At 41.5% G+C, this 23,882-nt stretch overlaps 1 protein-coding gene across 2 annotated transcripts in view; it reads left to right on the forward strand.

The window, feature by feature from the left end:
* DOCK1 (dedicator of cytokinesis 1) overlaps positions 1-23,882 on the forward strand; it is a 352,450-nt gene that overhangs the window by 26,185 nt on the left and 302,383 nt on the right. For both annotated transcript variants that reach the window (XM_081192827.1, XM_081192828.1), the window contains exons 2-4: positions 12,644-12,727; positions 18,980-19,020; positions 21,220-21,275. In XM_081192827.1, the coding sequence (XP_081048953.1) occupies positions 12,644-12,727; positions 18,980-19,020; positions 21,220-21,275 (181 nt within the window). The remainder of the gene's footprint in view (positions 1-12,643; positions 12,728-18,979; positions 19,021-21,219; positions 21,276-23,882) is intronic.

The following is a 23,882-nucleotide window of genomic DNA, read 5'->3' on the forward strand; positions in this document are numbered from 1 at the left end:
CATTCTGGAACTTTCTGGCCAGCAGGCAAAGTCAGCAGGTGTTAGAACAGCGTGGAGTCCAGGAAATGAGAGGGCCGCAAAGAGACAAGAGTATAAGCAAGCTCAATATTATCTGAAGGGAAATATTCTTTAAATATCACCTCAATTGCACGTAATCTAAACCTGCAATAAGCTGTATGGAACGACAGGAGCAAAGTGCTTGCTGAGCAGATAGCTCAAGCTGACTTAGGCAAATCTCCAGGTCTGTTTGTTATTAGAGTGGAAGAAGAGAAATGCTAGATTCAGCTCTTTAGTTTCTTTGGCAGCAGAGCACAACTCCAAAGCACTGTGTGGACCATTTTACACAATTGCCAGTAGTCCCCACCCCTTCCCAACGTGTGTCAGCCTGACTCAGAAAAATGTTACTGGGCATCCTTTTGGACACACTATGGTCCTTCTTCCCCACCCCAGTTAACTGGGTTCTATCAGCAGTCCACTTCCTTGGTGCTGTCATGCTGCAAAGAGAGAAATGGAAAATCTCTTTCCTTCACCTCGCCCATCTAACATGCTGCTTAGCAGTGCACCAGACCAGGATGGAAGTACCCATTGGAAATGTAGTTTTCTCCAAAGTTTTCTATAGTATTAGTGGCCCTTGGAAAAGTTCCATTGAGATACTTTGGGTTTATGGCCAGATGCATTTCTGTGCAACTCGCCAGAGAGGGGATAGGCAATCTTCCCCAACTGCTTGAATTCCCTCACCCACAGCCAACTGGAGCTTCTAGCATAAGCTAGTGGAGCCCTGCTGGATCATGCCAAAGGCTTATTTAGGCTAGCATTCTTCGTTCCCTATGGCTAACCAGATGCCGCTCTTAAGTGGGGCTTGGGTGCAATAGCCTTTTCCTACTCTGGATTCCTAGCAGCTGATATTCGGTGTGCTGAGAGATACACAGTCTCTTGATACTGAAATTTTCATTTTGTCTTGTGCTTGAAGATGAACTATCGTACAGTTTGTTTTTAACTAGGTGAATGCTTGCACCTAAAGCACAAGCTGGTTGCTGTGTATGCAAAACTTACAAAATATTACTACACAGTGGAGTTGCAGATGGTCTTGGGAAACGCTTTTAGAAAGGGAACCAGTTCTCAGGCCCCACTGCTTGTGTGGTACCTTTGGGTGATCAGTCTGCAGTACAGATGTTAGGGAAATGCTCTTTTACAGTCTTCTCACAGCTGATAGCAAATGTTTGGTGGAAGGAAAAGTTGGAAAAGTGAAAGCAAAGACCGATGCTTTTTTTGTAGTGGGAATGCATTTTCACCAATTGCTTATTTATTTAACTACTGAAGAAGGGGGAAAAAAGCCAATGAAATGATAGTCTCCTTTCCTGTCTCCTTGATAGTAGTACAGAGCACTCAAATGTATCTGCAGCATCTCTGCTTACATAAAAAATACTACATAGAGCACCCTAGGGTATTGTGTGGAGGCACCTCCAGCAGCCACCTTGCTAAATCGAAGCAGGTCTTAGATATTTTCAGTTCCTAGACAGGTAACTGCCTGGGAACCACATGCCTGCTGCCTTGAGTTTCATGATGGAATATAGTATATAAATGCAATAAAATAAGTTAAAATAAAATAAATAGTGCAGACCATATCCCTGCCCAATTAGTAGTCTTCATTTCCCCCCCCGACCCATGGCTGCCTGGTAGTCCAAATGTGCATTTGTGGAATTGCCTCTTAATTTTTCACTATGAATTTTTATTGTGGCGAGTGATGCTGCTGATGTGACCCATTTTAGCTCAGGCGTTTACTGTTTTTCTTTTTTTACTCCATCAATTCAGAGTAGCCTCACGTTGGAAAATGGGGCTGGGGAAGATTTCTTCCAAAATGGTTTTAGTTAACTGTGTTTCATTGCATATTTTAGCTACTGTGAGTAAGATCCTGTGAAATTAAGCACTGCCAGTATTTGATTATGTGTTCAACTTCCTGCATTTGAAACCAGTAGGGCTCCAAAGTGCAGAAGGTTGGCTGGGTGTGTATTTGCTTTATGGAGAAGGAAGATCATGAAAGATGTATTCAGTGAGTGGTCAACCATCAATCATGACTTCCTTGTCAGTTTCCTCCAAAATGGGAATTGTATCTATGGCAAAAGAAGTCCCTTTAAATGGATAACACACTGGATGTGAAAAGAGCTGGTTGCTATAGAGCAACTGTGCTCTGAAGCTCTGATTAAGGCGTACAGTAGCTCTTTGTTAGAGCTAGTTGCCAAGCCAAGCCAATTCTTTTGCTGTTGAGAAAGCAGGCTGAGTCATGTGACTTCTTATTGATTTTGAGTGAACAATTTTCCACTTTTTTGTTTTGTTTTTGCAGGGGGGAAAATCCCACCTTGGTTTTCCCCTCTCCTTTAATGACAACATCTGTTGTTCAAACGTCTATATACATTTCTAGGGGTTAAATGCTATCTCGCAAGCGAGCAATATAATTCCTTATTCTGCAGCTGGCTGAGAAAATGTTGGTGGCAGAAACTGCAGCTGTTTGCAGAAAGTTTCTCTCTGACAATTGGCTTAAATGAAAGGGAGAGCCTGGGGGAATTGCTGGAGCAGACTTTTGCTCCGCAGTGGTTGTTACAAGCCTCCAGGTCTTGGGGAACTTTAAGGATAGATAAAAGTTAGAACACCCTCCTTTCTTCTTCTCCTTCACAAAGCAAGACCCTGGGTTGAACTTGTCAGTATAGAAGAGATGTTCACACATAGGAGGAGTGCATTTTTTTATTTTTTTCCTTTTCAGAGACTTCTATTTTGCTTTGTTGCATAAGTTCTGTTTGGTACTGAATGTTTTGCTGAGACTGAGGTTTAGGTAAGTGGGTATTGTACTTTGGTACGGTACAACTTTGACTGTGGTGAACTGTTGGTGGCCAATAGTCAATAATATAGCTTAGCTCCTTGAGTTCACTACCACAGTGCTAGAGATATTATGAGCTCATGACAAAACCCTGTCTTCTGCAGTGGTTGGGGTGAAGAAATGCTTGTACAGCAGGAGACTTGGTGCACTGGACACTTCTAAAGATAAACTTATTGGGACCTAGCACAACCATACTTATGGTAACTGATTCCAGGGATGCAACGCACTTTCTTGGACAGGAAGCATCTATTTGTTTAGAACCTAGAAGAATTTAATAGTATTTAGCAATTACATTCTGCTGTATGTGTGTGCAGGTGTGCTTGGAGGGGGGGGGATAGGCCTTTCTCTTGTTTTAATTTCTGTCTCTGCAAAAATTTGAAATTCACCATTTACACTTTAATTATTTAGAAATTCATTTGAAATTCACCATTTACACTTTAATTATTTAGACAGGGGTCCTTAAAGACTGAATGGTATGAATTGGGGGGGATCTGTAAATTACTCAGACCACATGATAGAGTAAGAGTGGTAATTTTGGTTAAAAGTGCCAGAGCAAAACCTGGGAGACCTGGGTTCAAATCCCCACTTGACCCCACTGACCTTGGGCCAGTCGCTGTCTCTCTGCCCAACCTACTTAACAGGGTTGTTGGGAAGATGGAATGGGGAGAACCATGTACGCAATCTTGAGCTCCATGAAGGAATGGTGGAATATAAATGCAATAATATACAATTTGCATGTCATGCAGAAGTATAGAATTTTGGAGCTTGCAGGGATCTTGGGAGTTCATCTAGGTCATCCTTTTGCTCAGTGCAGGAATCTTCTAAGCTCTACCTCCATGGAAGAAGAACCCGACATCTTCCAATACTGTCTGTTTGGCTGTCTGGTACCTTGTACTTTCGGAAGCTTTTAGCCAAAATCTGCTTCTTTACAATTTCCATCCATTCATTCCAGCTCTGCCCTCTCAAGCAACAGAGAATAAGCCTGCTCCTTCTTTTGTGCAGTGGCCCTTCAGGTATTTGAAGACATCTGAAGACCACCCCACTCCTTAGTTTTCATCAATATTTTTATTTTATTTATCTGTTAGTACTGGCCTTTTGAGCCTGACTGCTTTTAACATAATTTGGAAGCACCCCATTTCAATTCCCCTAAAACCCATTATTTTTTGCATTATTTGTTATACCCATTTGTCACGGTACAGGTGATGTCTAGAAAGCAGAAGAGAAATTATGCGAATTCAGCTGGTGCAAGAATATACAACTTATCTAACATACTAGATGTTCTGTATAAAGCAAAAATTACAAATAACCCAGTTTCTCTCATATATATATATATATATATATATATATATATATATATATATATGCGCAGGTTTTGGTGTCTTCGGGTGTCTTCCCGTGTAAGAGTTGGGGTGTCTAGGCGACGTTTCGACGAGGTCTAAGGACACCCCAGACACCCTAGACACCCCAACTCTTACACGGGAAGACACCCGAAGACACCAAAACCTGCATTCCTGTACCCGTGAAAATCTACGAAAGCAAATATATATATATATATATATATATATATATATATATATATATATATAAAAAAAACATTCATGCTTTTATTGTGGTAGCTATGACTCAAAGCATATCTAGCTTGACATTGACCTATCCACTTTCACTGATTTCAGGCATCATTGACTACTGTTGAATCCAATTCTAGTGGTCACACAAGTGCAAACCCATTTAGAGTGTCAATTTGGCAGTGAGTGGCTGAGATAAGCCTTTAGCAAGGTGTATTGATTTCTTGTTCCGATCTTGTCACCTGTGTCTTGCACCTGCTGTGTTGTCAACACCATTCAGTTTTTAAAGTTTGTGCCTGAAAGAGCTGGGCTGCTTGCTGCTTATGTTTGTGTTGTTCGGAATGTCATTCTGTGGACAGTTCCTTTGGCAGTGCACCCACCACTGGTCTTGGACCTGTGGAACAGGACACCCTCCGAATAAAGCAAGTTGGTGGCCTTTTTATAAATTCATTCAGGCTTGTAGCCATTCTTTTTGCTTCCCTTATGAAATTGTGTGGAACAGGATTTGATTACATGCTGTACTAGAGATAAGATCTTGCTGTGGTTACTGTCCTGTGCTGCGTGTGTATTGGATTAATGTGATTATTGAAAAAAACCGAGTCCTTTTCTTTGGAAAATAAACTAATTCTATGTTGTGTTCAGACCACCCCAAACAAAGACTGAAGATATCAGTTCAACTTTTTAAAGATTCATAAGGAGGATGCTTGCTTTTTGTTTGTTCATGTTATTTAATGGATTTATAATCCGCCTTTCAACTTTTAAAGAAATAATTACTATGTAATCTCTGCTTGTTTTAAGACATCGCACTGTGCGGCATGCAGTAAATTGCTCCACAAGTTTGCAGTGACATCGTATCTTCTTAATCAGGGGCAATATTGTGCTGAATTTTCATGTATTGGGAGATGCCTGTTTGTGTGTGAAAGCTTCTTGTTCTTTCATTTCATTTGTAAGCCCCATGGCTTATCTCTACTAGATTGTTAAAATAAGCAGGACCACAAAGAAAGCATAATGAGCTGGAGGAGGCACAACTTGGAGTGATGTGATAAATACTCAATTCCCATAGCTTCTGTAGCACAGAATGACATTCAGGCATGTGAAAAGATTTCTAAAAATGGTGAGGAGCGATTTGAACACAACATTTTGTTTTATAATTTCAGCAGAAAGCTAGAGGCTTGTTAACTGTTGTTCACTGTGGTTTTAGAACCTGTATGTGGATGACTATTACCAGTAGAAATATTGCTCAACTTTGGAAATGCTTTCATTTCCTTAAGATCTTGGGTACTGCTCTGATTCTTCAGGGGTGAATGCTGGAATATCAGGTAGAATATTGTCTCTTGTCTAGGACAAACAAACTCTGGTGCCTTATATTTCCTCTTGGTCTTCATTTGTGGACAGAGTATGATATGTTTACGTTAACTCATGTAATTTCCAAAAGGGAAGGGACAATTTAACAAGACAAATGAGTTCAGTTAACTTGATAAGCTTGAGAGAGCTAGTGTAGCATAGTGTAAACAATGATCTTAGTCTCATACTTGGTTCACCCATTAACCATTATCTCTTTAATCTGAAGAACTATACGTCATTCAGTCTAGCATCCATACCAGTACCAGAAAAGGTATTAATGGAGCAAATATGTCTGGCTGCTTTCACATTTCACATAATGAAAATGCATTTGAACTGCTGTCTTATTATTTGTGGCGTGAATGACTGCAATAGACTACAGAAGAAGAAAAAACTAGGTGTATATCACAGTTTTCCAGACTTTTCATGTTGGTGACACACTTTCTAGACATGCATCATGTTGTGACACAATAATTCAGTTTACTAGCAAAGCGGAGGTTAAACTAACCCATTTCCAGCTCCGGAAGGAGCGTGGGGATCATTCGTGTGACATACCTACACACTACAGCCGACAAACTAATGTGTCACGACACACAGTTTGGAAAGCTCTGACGTATACATAAGATGCTTGAGTGAAAGGGTGGGTGGGGGGAGAGAAACACTGCAGCTGTGACATAGCTAGATTCCAGTATCACATTGTCTCACATGACTTACTCATAAACAAGTTAAAGAAATGTGAAGTGCCAGAAGACACCTTTGTCACTGGCATATGAGTCTCCAAAGAGTTCCTACATTGTGATTTTAAAAACCAACCAACATGGGGGTCCTCTTTAGGCTTGCTATCCTATGTTGGGTCCCTCAGGGACTATTTGCTAGCATTCCATCTCTGGCACAGAGGCTATTTCTAGTGCTTCCTAAGGTTGTAGGTTAAGTTAAAAATGGGAGTTTAACTGAAGGATTGCCAATTCCAGTTGGAACTGCCTGAACGTTAGGATCTTCCTCTGGATTTCCTTGCCTTTAAGGTGAGGCACGTCACTAGTAATAAGTAGATAGGATCTTTTAAACTGTGGCTACCTGGCTCTAGGATGCTGCCCCCCCAATCTTTTTGGAGTCTATTTAAGACATTTTCATTTGCCTAGGCTTCTTATATCTCCTGCTTTGTTCTTGATCTCTGCTTGTTTTTAATATTGAACATGCTAAAGTTGTGCTGTTCTTATTTATTGTTGTTTGTTTTTTAATGTTTTCCATGTTGTTGGTTTTTCTTTTTTAAAAAACCCCAACACTTCACAATCTGGGAGCCTCTTTGGAGACGGGAGTGGGCTACAAAATACTCAAAAGAAATTCAACAAATATTACTGCTGTAAAACAACCTTATGATTATGATTATTAAAAATATCAAATCAGACTCACCTCCTGATACAGCTTTCCGTGCAAGCCCCCCCCCCGTGGTATTTGGTGTAGGCTTTTGCATGTGTTTCTTCACAGTATACCGTATTTTTCGCCCTATAGGACGCACCGTCCCATAAGACGCACCTAGTTTTTTTGGGGGGAAATAAAGGGGGGAAAATTATTTCCCCCCCAGGCGCGGGGCTGGGGCAGCCCGAGCTTCCCCCAACCCCAGCCCCCAAACAGGCAGCTCTCTGCAAGCCGTGGGAGCCCAGCGGTGGCTCCCGCTGCTTGGGGAGAGATCCGCGAAGCCTGGACGCGCTGAGATCAGCGCGCGCAGGCTTCGGGATGCCGGCAACTCTCCCCAAGCAGCGGGAACGTTCCCGCTGCTTGGGGAGAGATCCGCGAAGCCTGGACGCGCTGAGATCAGCGCGCGCAGGCTTCGGGATGCCGGCAACTCTCCCCAAGCAGCGGGAACGTTCCCGCTGCTTGGGGAGAGGTCCGCGAAGCCTGCGCGCGCTGAGATCAGCGCGCGCAGGCTTCAGGATGCCGGCAACTCTCCCCAAGCAGCGGGAACGTTCCCGCTGCTTGAGGAGAGGTCAGCGAAGCCTGGAGAGCGAGAGGGGCCGGTGCGCACCTACCGCTCTCGCTCTCCAGGCTTCAGCGAAAGCCTGCATTCGCCCCATAAGACGCACCCACATTTCTCCTTCATTTTTGGAGGGGAAAAAGTGCGTCTTATAGGGCGAAAAATACGGTACTTTAGATTACATGGGGTTTGTACCTTTATTGTAAATCAGCACTGCTCTTATAAATGGTTGCAGTTGCAGTTGCAATTTCCCTTCCCAAAGAGAATTAGATTTTCTGCTTTATTCTCTCTTTTGGGACTGCTTCAAGTAAAAAACAAAGAAAAAAGAAAAACAACTTTGCTGAGCTTTGTATGTTCCCAGTCATATCTCTCACAAGTTGGCTTTAAAAAAGACTTTTAATTAAAATCCCATTGCAGAGTTCCTTAGATCAATGTTCCTAATTTATCAAGAGTTCAGCACGGAAAGTGACTGACAGCCCCGATCTGATTGCTGTTTGGTTTATTGTATTTAAGGAGTTGTCTGTCAGAAGAGCAAAGTGCTGTAATGAGTGTCTGCATCAAACTGCCATGAACTTACTAGCATTCTTTCTCATGGTCTTGTAGATTGAGTGTTGAATCAGAATCGGGGACAGTTATATGTGGGCTTGGGAGTGCTAGTATTGCGCTCTGCAGCAGTGCTTCTGAAATTATCTGAGGTTGTGGGCTGGCAATTCCTTCCCCTGCCCCATGTGCCAGGGACTGGTACCGTGTTTGGTCCCTCAAGTATCCCACCCAATCTGGGTTGTGGTGGAGTCGCTGTGAACTGGCAGCTCATTGGCTAGCGCTGGTTTGCGGGCCAACACTTTGAGTAGCGCTGTTCTGCAGGCCAGTTCAATTTGCTTCTGCTCTGCTGTCTTTATTATATGTTGCTTAGTAGTGGGCTGTGATTTGGAAATGAAAGGCTTGTGGGCAACTCCATATATTTATATCACATGAGTTTATTTTTGGATAAATTGGTGGTACCAAACCTGTGGACTCAGAAGCAAGGTTTATGTATGGACTATAAATACATCTGAATTCCCTCTTCCATTGGTCCTTCGTTGTTGTATCTATGGCTAAGAGTAGAGAGAACCGAATCTACATTCCTGGGCATGCTTTGTTGGGAGAAAGACCCACTGAAAGTGAGACTTGCTTCTGATGAGTAGACATGTTTAGGATTGCCCTGTAAGTCACTTTTATACAGTAGTCTTAAGTATGGTAATTTATTTATTTTTTAAACACAGATGGCCTGTCATTTCATTAAAAAAAACCTAGTGAAAAACAGTCTATAATTTTTAAACATAAATAAAATAAGCAGTCAGCAGAGAGAGGCTGTATTAATCTCCCCTTTCAAGTGCTTTGTCAAATAAATTTGACATAGGGTGGTCTGTATTGTGCCTCCAAGCACATAATTTATTAACTGTTAGATCAGGGTTTCCCAAACTTGGATCTCCAGCAGCTTTTGGACTACAATTCCCATCATCCTTGACCACTGGTCCAGCTATCTAGGGATGATAGAAGCTGTAGTCCAAAAACTGCTGGCGACCCAAGTATGGGAAACCTTAAAGGTAAAGGGACCCCTGACCATTAGGTCCAGTCGTGGCCGACTCTGGGGTTGCAGTGCTCATCTCGCTTTATTGGCCGAAGGAGCCGGTGTACAGCTTCCGGGTCATGTGGCCAGCATGACTAAGCTGCTTCTAGCACACGGAAACGCCATTTACCTTACCTTATCTACTTGCACTTTGACGAGCTTTCGAATTGCTAGGTTGGCAGGAGCAGGGACCGAGCAATGGGAGCTCACCCTGTTGTGGGGATTCGAACCGCCGACCTTCTGATCGGCAAGTCCTAGGCTCTGTGGTTTAACCCACAGCGCCACCCGCGTCCCATGGGAAACCTTGGGTTAGGTTATATCTAGTGCTCTTGTTCTCTTCTTCCAGAAGTGACAGAACACTTACTTTTATTTTTTGTGTTTAAGAATAACTGCTGAAGAGCCATTACAGTATGTTTTTTTTCTTTGAATGCTGTATTTTAATATTAGGTTTCTTTATTTCGAATGGGAGAAAAAGATATTGTCTTTAATACTAAAAATAATTACTTCTAATGATTTTAATTGCAGTGGAAGTACAATGTGCACATGTAAACTATGTGCAAAGTTTACATGCTTTGTATCAGTGGTGGCTAACCTGTGACCCGTCCCCCGTCCCCCTGATGATGCGGGACTACAGCTCCCATCAGCCTGTAGCATTGGCCATTCTAGCTGAGGCTGATGGGAGTTGAACAACATCTGGAGGGTCATAGGTTAAAGATTCTTGGTTTACAATAGGAATTGCTGAAGTATATGGGAAATTGGGGCTGCAACTCTTTTATACACAGTATAGAAATAAGTCCCAGTGGGGCTTACTACTTTTGTATAGAATTGCATGGTAGATCAGTTAGCAGTTTTATTTTTATGATGGTTCTATTGCAGCATTTAAATCCCCCACCCCACAGTTTCCCAGCTCCTCTAATATAGTGCTGATGTCTCCTATTTCCCCCTTCTCTTCTCTAGCACACAAACTTTTAGGCTGTTTCTTGCAAATATCTGTGTTCTGAAATTTGCAGTAAAGTGTGTGTAAACAAGGAAGTGAGTCAGTTGAAAAATGCATCTGTAGCAATTTGTGTGTCTCCTATACATGTCCCAAGAAGAGTGGGTGTTATTTTCTTTTTTCTTAAAGAAAGATAGTGCCATTTCAAATGTTAATTTAGAGCTGTGTTGGCAAGGCCACACTTCTCATGAAATTCTGTGAGAATATAAGAGAACGAAAGAGAACGACTAGAAGAAAATGCTGATGTAGCTTTATATATAAAAACCCAAAACACTGTTAACGATATGAAGCTGAATGCTGTCAAAAGCTGTCCATTATATGGTTTTAAATCTACTGGGTATTTCCTTTTCGAAGAGCAGACTCATGCATCTTGTTTGCTCTTTAATTTCTCTTTGGATATTCTATTTAATAAATAAAGTTGAATCTGTTTAATTGGGTGGAACAACTGTTTATTATTGGTTCTGTCTCGCGTAGCAAGCCAGTATGAACTGATGCTTGATGTGTCAGTATTTTACATCTCAATGTAAACTACCAGGTTGAGACTTAATAGACAGAAGACAGAAATGTTTGTGGTCAACAGGGCTGCTGATCCTTAGATTAGGTGGCACCTTCTTTTGGATGGACTTACATTCCTTCTGAATTAATTAGATTCATAGCTTTAGAGTGCTCCTGGATTCTGCTCTACTCTTAAGCAGTCAGGATGTGATAGCTGTGGCTAGGCATGCTCCAATATTATTTTACTTATGGCCCATTGAGTACAAATAAAAAGTAGCAGATTATAGAATGCATAACAAGGTGGAAAGAGAAATGGCAAAACAATCATTGATTATTTAAGGAAAATAGCAACATTTAGAAATCTTGTAACTTGCCTAGTAAGATCTCTTCAATAAAATCAGCAATAGAGAAATGCTCTTGTACAGCTTAGGTTGACACACCAACTGCACCTGTTCCCGAGGAAGCGTGTGTGGACAAAAAGAAAACTGTTTTAGGTTTTTAAAAACTCCCATTTTCTTCTCTTTGAACCCTGTCTGCTCCATTCACGCCCTTGTTAGGGCACGTATCAAATCTTACAACCATTTTGACTGATTGAGTTTCTGTGCTGCTTTCCATTGAAGTGTATCCCAAAGTGGTTTACAAAGCAATAAATAACAGTAATAAATGTGACAATAGAACATCACACTTGCAGATAAGAATATCACAATTATAATGCCTTGGCCTTTAAGAGTTGTATAATATTGATAAATACACAATAAAACAACTATAAGTAATTATAATATTCAAAACAGCAGCTCATAAATGGTCCTGCATACCCACTCACGTTTGTCAGAAGCCCTGGCCTGCATCTCATTGCCATCAGTGCTGTGGTTAGTGGAAGAGAACCTTCTCTTCTATGGTGTTGAGCTTCTGGAACTTCCTTTCAGATCGGTCATTTAATTAAAGACATTAGCCACAGGACAGATGTTCTTGTTTTGGAGTACTTGTGACGACCAGCTCTTAAATACTTCCATTCTTCTCCTTGCTCAATGCTTGTTGACAATTGAAACTTACGATGCTATGTACCATATTTTTCGCTCTATAAGACGCACCAAACCACAAGACGCACCTAGTTTTTGGAGGAGGAAAACAAGAAAAAAAATATTCTGAATCCCAGAAGCCAGAACAGCAAGAGGGATCACTGCTCAGTGAAAGCAGCAATCCCTCTTGCTGTTCTGGCTTCTGGGATAGCTGCGCAGCCTGCATTTGCTCCATAAGACGCACACACATTTCCCCTTACTTTTTAGGATGGAAAAAGTGAGTCTTCTAGAGCAAAAAATACGGTAATACCATTTTGTATGGTGGTTTTAATTTTTGTTGGTCTTTGTCACCTTGAGCAAGTAAAAGAAGTAAAATACATTTTTTAAAAAATGTAAATAATGAATAAATAAATAACACAGGACCAGTTTATACATTTAGCACTCCTTCTTTCTGTATGATCCTGTGTTCCGTCGCAAAGTTTCAGAGGGTAGGACAAATCCATAGAATGAGCCTCTCTTGGAGGAACATGTGGGAGAAGATGCTGCTTATTCAATCCATAATTGCTTTGTGATCATTTTTTTTTTAATGAAAAGTGGTGATACATGCAGTTACACTGGTTAAATTCCAGAGGGGCTTCTTATACGCAGATAGTGGTTTCAGCTGTGCCAACAAAATAAAACTGAAATGTTACTTTTTAAAAAAATTTCTAATTAGCTGGTGGGTTTCTTTTGGCAGTATTTTTGATGCTAAAAACTTGACTTTTCCCTCCCTCTAGCATTCTACAACTATGATGCCAGGGGCCCAGATGAGCTGTCTTTACAAATAGGAGACACCGTACACATATTGGAGACACATGAAGGCAAGTGAAACAAATGTTTCTTCCGAAACCATTCTTCTTCCCGTCATGACTGCCAGCGTTTGGGTTTTATGTGCCTGCCTGTTTTAGCAGATGAGTTCTATTTTGAAACCTAATGAAATATTGAAGTATTTAAATGGGCAAAGAATTAACAGTTACTGCACATTAAACGAGCAGGCTTGTGATAGCTGAAGAATAACCTTTCTAAGATGCAAATTTTTCTTTTTCCCTCCCTCCCCCTCAAACCCCCCCCCCCAAAGATTGATATTTGTGCAGCTTAATTTGTATGGATCTCTAGTAGCATCTGTTGAGTGGTTAGAATGGTAAGATATCCCTAAGAAACCCTCAGACTTCAGATAATATACAAGGTCCTTTTAAAGGGAGTTAATTTTGAATGCTGAAATATAAAAGATACTTATCTTCTAAACTGTAAGTCTCTACTGTGTGGTCTGTCCTAAAAAAAACCAATATTTTATTTGCGTCCCTTTCAAAATGAAGTTAATTATTATTATTATGTATTATGTATTGAATTTATACACTGTACTATACCCCCTGGTCTCAGGGCGGTGTACAAAATAAAAAATATATATAAAACCACAAAATCCATAATCAAAACAACAACAACCCAATAACCCCTCCCCCAACACCCCTCCCCATTTTAAAAAGGGCATAGGATGTCAATCAAATCAACCAAAGGCATGGTTAAAACAGAACGTTTTTGCCTGGTGCCTAAAGGTGCATAAGGAAGATGCCAGGCAAACTTCCCTGGAGAGAGAATTCCACAGACAGGGAGCCACTGCAGAGAAGGCCCGTTCTCGTGTTGTCATCCCTCTCGAGGAGGAGGCACATGAAGAAGGGCCTCAGAAGACGATCTCAGGATCTGGGTAGGTTCATATGGAAAGAGGTATACCTTGAGGTATTGCGGTCCTGAGCTGTTCAAGGCTTTATAGGTCAAAACCTGCACTTTGAATTGGGCCCGGAAACTAATTGGTAGCCAGTGCAGTCTGACCAAGTTCGCTGTAATATGCTCAAGCCATCTTGCTCTGGTGAGCAACCTGGCCACTAAATTCTGCACTAGCTGCAGTTTCTGAACTGTCTTCAGAGGCAGCCCTACATATAATGCATTGCCATCTAACTTTGATGTTACCAGAGCATAGACAACAGTAGTTAGGCTATCCCTGTCCAGATAGGGGCATAGCTGGGCAACCAACCAAAGCTGATGGAAGGCACTCTGGGCCACTGAGGCCACCTGAACCTCGAGTGACAGCAAAGGATCCAGGAGTACCCCCCAAGCTACAAACCTGCTCCTTCAGAGGAAGTGTAACCTCAGCAAGAGCAGGTGATCTCCCACCCATCCAGTATAGGGAACCACCCACTAACAGTGCCTCTGTCTTATCTGGATTGAACTTCAGTTTGTTGGCTCTCATCCAGTCCATTACTGAGGCAAGACATTGGTCCAGCACTTCCACTGCCTCACCTGCAGATGTAAAGGAGAAATAGAGCTGAGTGATGTCAGCATACTGCTGACAGTGTACTCCAAACCTTCAGATAACCAGACCCAGTGGTTTCATGTAGATGTTAAACAACATAGGCGATAGGATTGAGCCCTGTGGAACCCCACATTGAAGGCTCCATGGGGTTGAAAAGCATTCCCCAAGCAACACCCTCTGGGAACGACCATCCAAGCAGGACTGGAACCACCGCAAAGTGGTGTCACACACCCCTAGTTTGTACAGTCTTGAGAAGGATACTATGGTCGATGGTATGGAAAGCCGTTGAGGTGGAGGAGAATTAACAGGGACATGTTTCCCTTGTGTCTCTCTCTCAACTGAGATCATACAGTGCAGTTCATACAAAGCAGTTTCTGTGCCAAAACTGGGCCTAAACCCTGATTGAAATGGATCCAGAAAATCAGTTTCTTCTAAAAGTGCCTGGATTTGGTCTGCAACCATTTGCTCTAGAAACTTGCTCAGGGAAGGGAAATTAGCAACTGGCCTGTAGTTAATTAGGTTTTCCGAATTCAGGGAACGTTTCTTAAGAAGTGGATTTAAAGAAGTATTAGTTTTTATATACAGCGATAGGTGTATAATCTCCTCTTCCCCCCAAATATTTGAAGGTTGTCTTTGACCTATATAATCCTTTATTAATATTTATTTTGTATTTATATCACACCTTTCCTCCAAGATGCTTAAGGCAGGATTCTTGCCGTTTTATCCCCACAGAAGTCTGTGAGGTAAGTTAGGCTGAGAGTGATTGGCCCAAGGCAACCCAGTAAGCTTCATAGCAGAGCTCAGTTTTGAACCAAGTCTCCACAGTCCTTGTCTGACATTTGAACAACTAAAGTAAGAATTTACTGTGTTTATTTCTATCTACCGTTCAGCATTCCTTGTCTGACTTTATATTTGATCTGCTTTCAATCCCCTGGATGTAAATAGTAAACACCACAGCTGCTTAACCGTTGCAGGTGCATAAGTTTTATTGATTCACTCCCTTCCCCCGCTCCCTGCCTGCTCCTTTCAGGACTGAGACCTTATTTTCTTTCTCATCAATATGTATGTTTGCTTCCTCTTCCTCTAGCTTTTTTCCTCTGACCTTTTCAGATACAAATGAAGGATGCAGTTGCGCTGTTCCAAGTGACACTTTACAACCCTAGAAAGACTACTTGCATAAAATGCACAGTAAGGGGTCTCTACCACACTTGATAGTGAAAGGCATGCTCTCTCTACCTCATTTGTTTTATGCGATTTTCAAAAGTCAGGCTTAGCTGTTGCCTCACAACAATGAAATATGCAAATAGAGAAGCAGCATAAATTCAGCTATTGATGTATAGTCTTCGTTCAGACTTAATGTCAGTCTCTGGCTTTTCATTAACTGTGAAAGTGGACCTGAGAAGAGCCGCGCCAGAGATTTTCTAAACTGACCACAGTTGGCTGTTGCACCTGAAGGCAACAAACACTGGCTTGCTTAAAACATAGATTGCTCTTATATACCAGAACTTCAAACTATGATTTGATGTTTAAATGAAGACATAGGGAACCTATGTAGTGAGTAACCCTGTGTTTGTTTGTCTGGGAAAGGTATCCTTGGTGGGCCAAGTATTCCTAGAAGAAAGGCAACAAGACCTCCTTCACTAAACAAAAACTCTTTTGCAGCTCAATATCTCTCCCTTTTCTTCTTAGTTACCCTCAGTTCAGAGCAGCTCTCGGTTCCAACAGCTAGACAGATGCTTATAAACGTACTTTATAGAGCCAGCGTGGTGTAGTGGTTAAGGGTGGTAGACTCATAATCTGGTGAACTGGGTTTGTTTCCCCACTTCTCCACATGCAGCTGCTGGGTTACCTTGGGCTAGTCACACTTCTCTGAAGTCTCTCAGCCTCACTCACCTCACGAAGTGTTTGTTGTGGGGGAGGAAGGGAAAGGAGATTGTTAGCCGCTTTGAGACTCCTTAAGGGGAGTGATAAAGTGGGATATCAAATCCAAACTCCTCTTCTTCTACTTTTGAAGCACTTTCTACACCTTTATGTGCCTTTTAACACAGATAGAGCAGATAAACCTGTTTGTCTGATTAGCGTCACAGATAGCAACTGAAACAAATATATTTGCTGATGACTGGATGGGTACTTAAGTTAGTAGATTTTATCAAGTTGGTTTTTATTGGTGTTTTTTTTTTTTTGTATTGCCTACAGCAGTGCAAAAGTCCCTTCTCCAAAGCACTTGGGAGTAAAGGTCCCATAAGCACCTCTCCCCTGTCTTCATCTAGCTTTACAAATCTTCCTCACTGACAACCCCATTGTAGTATAATTATTTCAGCCCATCAAAACATCTCTCACATTTGTGGAGGCAGGATGTCATTGCAGGGAAACAAAGAGGTAATTTCTCATTCACTCTGCCCACCCCCACCCCGATCCACAACACATCTGCAAGCGATCAGCATTATGTGCTTTTATTGCTACCAAGCCCATTCTGCTTTAGTGTGACTGTTTAATCAAAAAAACAAAAACAAAAAACACCCATCACACATAATAGTCATTCACAAAGAGTGATAGTGCTGCGCCAAATTGGGAAGAATCTTCCATACAAACGCTAACCAATTCAGCACAAAACTGGCAAGCAAACCTGCATTGTAAACTGCTCTGCCTGTCATTCTCAGTAAATATGGGTCCTTTCCCCCACCCACTGATCCTCTAGAGAGGCCACAGACAAATTTTACAACAAAGATTATAAAAAACGACCACTCTGTTTCATTATGTATCTACACCGCTAATTTCTTCCCATTAAAACCATGCTTTTGTGCAGGCTATGTAGAGGGACTGTCTGCCTCAGCTAATTACCCACATATACCTGAGAAAGGATATAGGATCTCTTCTTTCCTGCCCACCAGGCTGTTTCACAGTCAAAAGGACTGCAGGATAAAAAAAGGGGGGGCAGAGACAACTCCCATCATCCTGATGGCAGCATCACTGGTCGTGGATGATGGAAGTTGTAGTTCAACAAAGATCTGAAGACACAGGCGTGGGAAAGGCTGCCCTGTAGGGTTGAAAGAAATTTTTATCGCACCCATTCACAGACAAGCCAATATATACATGATTGTATATAAAGCCTTAAACGGTGCAGGACCGCAATACCTCAAGGACCACCTTTTTCCATATGAACTGACCCGGATCCTGTGATGATTCTCTGAGGCCCTTCTTCGTGTGCCTCCTGCATGAGAGGTCCAGAGTGGCAACATGAGAATGGGCCTTCTCTGCGGTGGTTTCCCATTTGTGGAATGCTCTCCCCAGGGAGGTTCAGTTGGCACCTTCATTATACACTTTTAGGCGCCAGGCGAAAGCATTCCTCTTTAAACAGGCCTTGGGCTGATGGACATCCGATGCCCTTTTACACGTGTTGTGGAAGGGAGGATTAGTGGTTTATTTGTCCTTTTATTGTGTACTTTTGTGTTTTTTAAAAAAAACATTGTAATTTTATGTTGTGAACTGCCCTGAGATCTACAGGTCTAGGGCAGCATACAGATTTATGTAGAAATAGTAATAGTAGTAGTAGTAGTAGTAGTAGTAGTAGTAGTAGCAGCAGCTAGATTAAGCACACAAAATGGCTAGTGGTGGTGGTTTATTGGTTTTTCTAAATCACAGGACTGGAAACATGAACATCTGTGCATATCTGCCACACACATTGCACTACTCACACAAACAGACCACTTCCATAAGCAGCAAATATTTAAGCTGCCTTCAGAAATGTCTACACCAGGTGCATGGTAGAGTCTTGCATGCAGCTACATGGCAAATCCATGCTCTGTTCACTGGGATTGGCCACCAATCACCATCAGAAGGATCAAGGCAGATAAAATACATTTTTAAATGCATAAACACTAATGACTAGATGTTTCAAGCGGTTTTTAGTGCTATTAATCAGACCACTGGTCTGACCATACATACAGAATCCAAATATGGTCAGGTGAAAAGCATTCTTTTACACTTCTGGTAGATGGTGGGTATTGCAATGCCACTTATATAAATATATGATGCGGCCATATGTAGGACTGTATACAGTATTCTGGTTATCCGGTGGTTATACCAGGTTAAACTACCTGACTTTTAGAAAACATCTGAAGGCAGACCTGTTTAGGAAAGTTTTTAATGTTTGAGGTTTTCTCGTGTTTTTAATATTCTAATGGGAGCCGCCCAGAGTGCCTAGGGAAACCCAGCCAGGTGGGTGGGGTATAAATAACAAATTATATTATATTATTATAGTAATGTACTTTTTGTGTGGCTTCCTTTGAAGTCTGTTTTGGATGTGTCAGCTAGTGCAGAATGCAGCAGCCTGGATGTTTGTTGGGTCAAAGCCTTTGTACCATTTTACTCCAGTTCTGCACCAGCTGCACTAGCTGTTTATTCACTTCTGAGTCAAGTTCAGAGTGCTGGTACTGGTATTTGAGCCACTAAACTACTTGGGACCAAGCATTCAAATTCACTGTTTATAAAAGAGGAAGACGCCATTTGTGGATTGAAAAACTGACATGCTAATTGCACCATGGGTGGCTATTACGGTTGTATACCACTTTTGAAGGACTGGTTATGTGGGATTGATGCCATTTATGAATTGTAATATATACAATGAATTGTATACAAATTGTATACAATGTATTACAACGAATTGTAATATATATGTACTTTACATGAAGATGTGTGTGGATTGTGGGTGTATGTTGTCTACCAATTAGTTTATAAAAGTTTATTAAGAAATCTTTTCTTCTAGGTTGGTACAGAGGTTATACTTTAAGGAAAAAATCCAAAAAAGTAAGTATTTCGTTTCCATAGTAGCAAATTCCTTTTTTTGTGTCTGATGGTTTAGGTTTTTCATAGTAACTACTTAAGATATTCTATTTCCTTTCGAAACTTTTTACTGAAAGGCAAATTAGAAAAAAGTTTGTGGATAATGCTGTTAAAATAATGGGTTGCTCCGAAATAGAATTTGCTTTTTGAAAAACAATAAGTAGCTTTGTGATAGTTTCTGTCTTTCACTACAAAAATGGGTGGTGGTTAGCCTTCACACATACTTACATATTTTGTTTATAGAAATACAGTGGTACCCTGGGTTACAGAGGCTTCAGGTTACAGATGCTTCAGGTTACAGACTCCGCTAACCCAGAAATAGTACCTTGGGTTAAGAACTTTGCTTCAGGATGAGAACAGAAAATCGCATGGCGGCGGCACGGCAGCAGCAGCAGCGGGAGGCCCCATTAGCTAAAGTGGTGCTTCAGGTTAAGAACGGACCTCCAGAATGAATTAAGTTTTTAACCCGAGGTACCACTGTAGGTTGGTAAGAGGAATAGTTTATAACTTGCTGGTTGTGAATTTTAATTTTAATTAAAATTGAGTTTCAGTAGCTTCTCTTTCAAGAAACTCCATAGGTATTAAAATGTAAGTGGGCAGTTTATATGAATCCTGTCAGCTGAACTCACTTGTTGGCTGACCTAGGCAGTACAGTGGTACCTCGGGTTAAGAACTTAATTTGTTCTGGAGATCTGTTCTTTATGCTTTGCGCATGCGCAGAAGTGCCAAATCGCACCGGCACCTGCGCAGATGCGGCGCTTCAGGATGCAAATGCTGCAAGTTGCAGACGTGCCTCCGTCACAGATTACCTCCGCAACCCGAGGTTCCACTGTATTTCATTTTACTTCTATTACAGTGGTACCTCAGTTTAAGAACAGTCTGGTTTAAGAACGATTTGGTTCACAAACTCTGCAAAACTGGAAATAGTGTCTTGGTTTGAGAACTTTACCTTGGTCTAATAACGGAATCCGAACAGTGGAAGGCACTGGCGGCGGGAGGCCTCATTAGGGAAAGCGCACCTCAGTTTAAGAATGGTTTTGGTTTAAGAATGGACTTCCGGAATGGATTACCGTATTTTTCGCCCTATAGGACGCACCGTCCCATAAGGCGCACCTAGTTTTTTGGGGGGGAAATAAAGGGGGAAAATTATTTTTCCCCCCCAGGTGTGGGGCTGGGGCGGGGGAGGCCCGAGCTTCCCCCGACCCCAGCCCCCAAATAGGCAGCTCTCTGCAAGCCGTGGGAGCCCAGCGCTGGCTCCCGCTGCTTGCAGAGAGGTCCGCAAAGCCTGGACGCGCTGATCTCAGTGTGCGCAGGCTTTGGCATGCCGGCAACTCTCCGCAAGCAGCGGGAGCGCTCCTGCTGCTTGCAGAGAGGTCCGCAAAGCCTGGACAGCGCGCGCAGGCTTCGGCATGCAGGCAACTCTCCGCAAGCAGCGGGAGCGCTCCCGCTGCTTGCGGAGAGGTCCGCGAAGTCTGGAGAGCGAGAGGGGTCGGTGCGCACCGACCCCTCTCGCTCTCTAGGCTTCAGCAAAAGCCTGCATTCGCCCCATAGGACGCACACACATTTCCCCTTCATTTTTGTAGGGAAAAAAGTGTGTCCTGTAGGGTGAAAAATACGGTAAGTTCATAAACTGAGGTACCACTGTATTTAGAATGGTGCATGAGCAGTGGGGTAGCAGGAATTGAATTTTGGCATCACACAGGCCTCTGCTGAAATCTGAGACCCTAAGGTCCACCACTGATCAATATATGTACCATCCTACTTCCCCTCTGCTCTTCTAATAATGGTCCTCCAATGAGAATATCAGAAGCTTTTGGTTTAGATTTCAGTTAACGACAGTTCAGCATTCTGTCCTAACCTCAAGCTGTTGTTAATTGAAATGCCCCATGATTTAAAACAGGTTTGTTTCAAGTAACTATGATTATGATTAAACCAGTTAGTTGGGTTCATGTACAAAGCTAACCTCGTCTAGTTAGTATAAAGTGAAAGTAAATACTTCTGAATTCCTCCTCCCCCTGGCTTGCCCAGGCTTGTTCTTATAATTATAAATCATCTTTCAGGGATGTATAACTATGTAATATCTAATGAAATGTAATTCTGAACTTTATTGGTCATTCAGAACCCCCTCCCCCAGCAATAATACATTTATTTTTCTTGTTTAAGGGCATATTTCCCTCCTCCTATATACAGCTTAAGGAAGCAATAGTTGAAGGAAAAGGGTAAGTTACAAAATTAGCAGATGAAAATATTTTCATAATGGCTTCTTTGCACATTAGATAAATAAATGACGATGCAATTAAGTCTAAGGTTTATTCTTTCAAAGATTAGGGCGGGGGCAAAGGAACAAGTAGAGAATGGACAATCACACTTCTTTGTGGTCTAGGGTTTATGTGAATCAGTATGGTAGCAGTGGTTTTGAGATACCTAGTTGAATGAAAGCATGAATGATAACGGCCAGTTGTTCGAAGATTGGGAGAGATTGTGGAGGAAAGGGGTCAAGTGCACTGCTTGTACGGTGTTAAAGGAAAATATTATGAAAATGATGTATAGATGGTACTTAACCCCTGTAAAATTGGCAAAGATATATCATAATAGTGATAATTTATGCTGGAAATGTAAAGAAAAAGAAGGTACCTTTTATCATATGTGGTGGACCTGCCCCAAGGTGAAAGACTTCTGGGAGAAGATTTATAATGAAATGAAAAAAATGTTGAAATATACATTTATTAAGAAACCAGAGGACTTTCTTCTTGGAATAACAGGTTTGGAATTGCCCAAGAAAGATGTTAGATTGTTTTTGTTTGCCACAACTGCAGCTAGAATTTTGTTAGCTAAGAATTGGAAAACACAGGAAGTCCCAACAGTGGAGGAATGGCAGATGAAGATGATGGACTTTTTGGAGCTAGTCGACCTGACTAGAAGAGTCCGTGACCAGAAGGAGGAGGAGTACCAGGAGGAATGGATGAAATTCAAAGACTATTTAGTTAAATATGTTAAGATAATTTAATTGGAAAAACTTGCAAATACCAGATAGGCTTAGGATTTAAATATGTAATGTTAGAGAATAATATGTTTAAAGATAAAATGGAAAGAAAGAAAGATGTTAAGTGATGAAGTTAATTTTATGAGAAAATTGGTTTTGGAAAACTGTTACAATGATATACACTGAAACTCAGCCAGGGGGATTTGAGGAAGTCACTTAACAATGTTATTAAGATTGGATTAAGTACAGTTAAGATATTTGTTTGTTTGTTTAAAAGTTTTTGGAAAATCAATTAAAAAAATTGAAAACAAAAAGATAACGGCCAGTTTACCCAAGTAAGTCTCTTGAAACCTACCTTGAGTTCATTTCAGTGTTTGAGAAGATTTATGACATTTTTTTTATGTTTGCAAGGAAAGTCTCATTGATGTGAGAAGAGTGTTTTCAAAGCAATATTTTTCTAGCTTCAGCTGTTATTTGCTTGTGACTTTTTCTGCCAGTTCTGTGTCAAATAGCAGGGTTCCATGGGCTTGTAGACTGTAACACAGTGGACTTCCTCTTAAGGGGCTGACTGAAAAGACCAGCCAAGCACATGGAACTTGTCCTGATAGTCACAGGAAGTGTTGGTGAGACGTGATAGCTTAAGAGAGAGAGAATACTTGGGATTGTGACAGGAAAACATAGATTGGAGATAAATCCTGGGGACTGCAGGAGAGGCTAAAAGCTGTTGCTTGTGCTGCCACCCCAAGATTCTGGACACATGTGTCTGCCAAAGCAGCTGGCATCTACTTTTGAATGAGATGGCGTATGGTACAAACTGTGTCTTTGATTTAAAACTTTGTACTCCAATCCAGTTCTGAAAGGAACACAGAACTATAGAACAGGAAACTCTATACGTAAATTAGGGAGCTCGTAACAGAAGAGAAAAAACAACAACAAAGCAGATGCATAAAATCATATAGGTGTAAAATTGGGCACATGGTAGATAATTGAGGTTGTACAGTCTATCCCAGCACCCTAATAAAGGCTGAAATCAGTGTTGAAGGTTTGCATTATGAGAACACCTGTCTTAACATGGAGTGGAATTAAACCACTTAGGTAAGATTTACTCTTTGGGTCCAGTGGACCCCTGAGTTGCTCTGTAGTGTGCATATGTGTGCATTTGCACTGGAATGTACAAGATTAAAATAACACACACACACAAATATGATTCAGTGCTTCTGCAGTAGTATAAGCACAAAAGTAGCATTTTGCCTATTTGATAAATTTAAAGTTACTTTATGCATCTGATTTTGAGAAGTTGCTGGACCTCAGCTAGTTTAGATGTTTAGTAGTTTCCATGGGGTCCCTTCTGGCTCTGATGCCATGATTTCAATAGGAATACACCAGATCCCAATACTTTAGTACAGAGGTGGCTAATGTGTTGCCCTTGGGCTGGATTCCCACCTCTGGTCATCCCTGACCATTGACCATGCTGTCTGGGGCTGATGGGAATCTGGTCACTCCTGGCTAAGTAAGTTAAATATAAATTAAAATAAAAAGGAAAGGGGCTGTGATAAAATACTGCAGGACAGCTCACTTCATAATTCTTGAGCTGTATGGAGTAGGAGGTGGTTCAGGTTTGCCTAAGATAAGGTTTACAGATGATTTAAACAGCCACCGGGGTCCACAGAAATCCCATTAGCTGGCAAGGGTTAAAAGAATCCATCAAGCAAAAAAGTATAAGATCTACCCCCTCCAAAGCCTTTGCCAGATACAAGCCTTTATGTAAAATAACCATTCTTCTGTGCCTGGTTTATTTTTATGCCTTTTTAAATATGTAAATTATGAAAGCGCTAATCATTTG

This window comes from Podarcis bocagei, assembly GCF_964188305.1.
Source record: "Podarcis bocagei genome assembly, chromosome: 4".
NCBI lineage: Eukaryota > Metazoa > Chordata > Lepidosauria > Squamata > Lacertidae > Podarcis > Podarcis bocagei.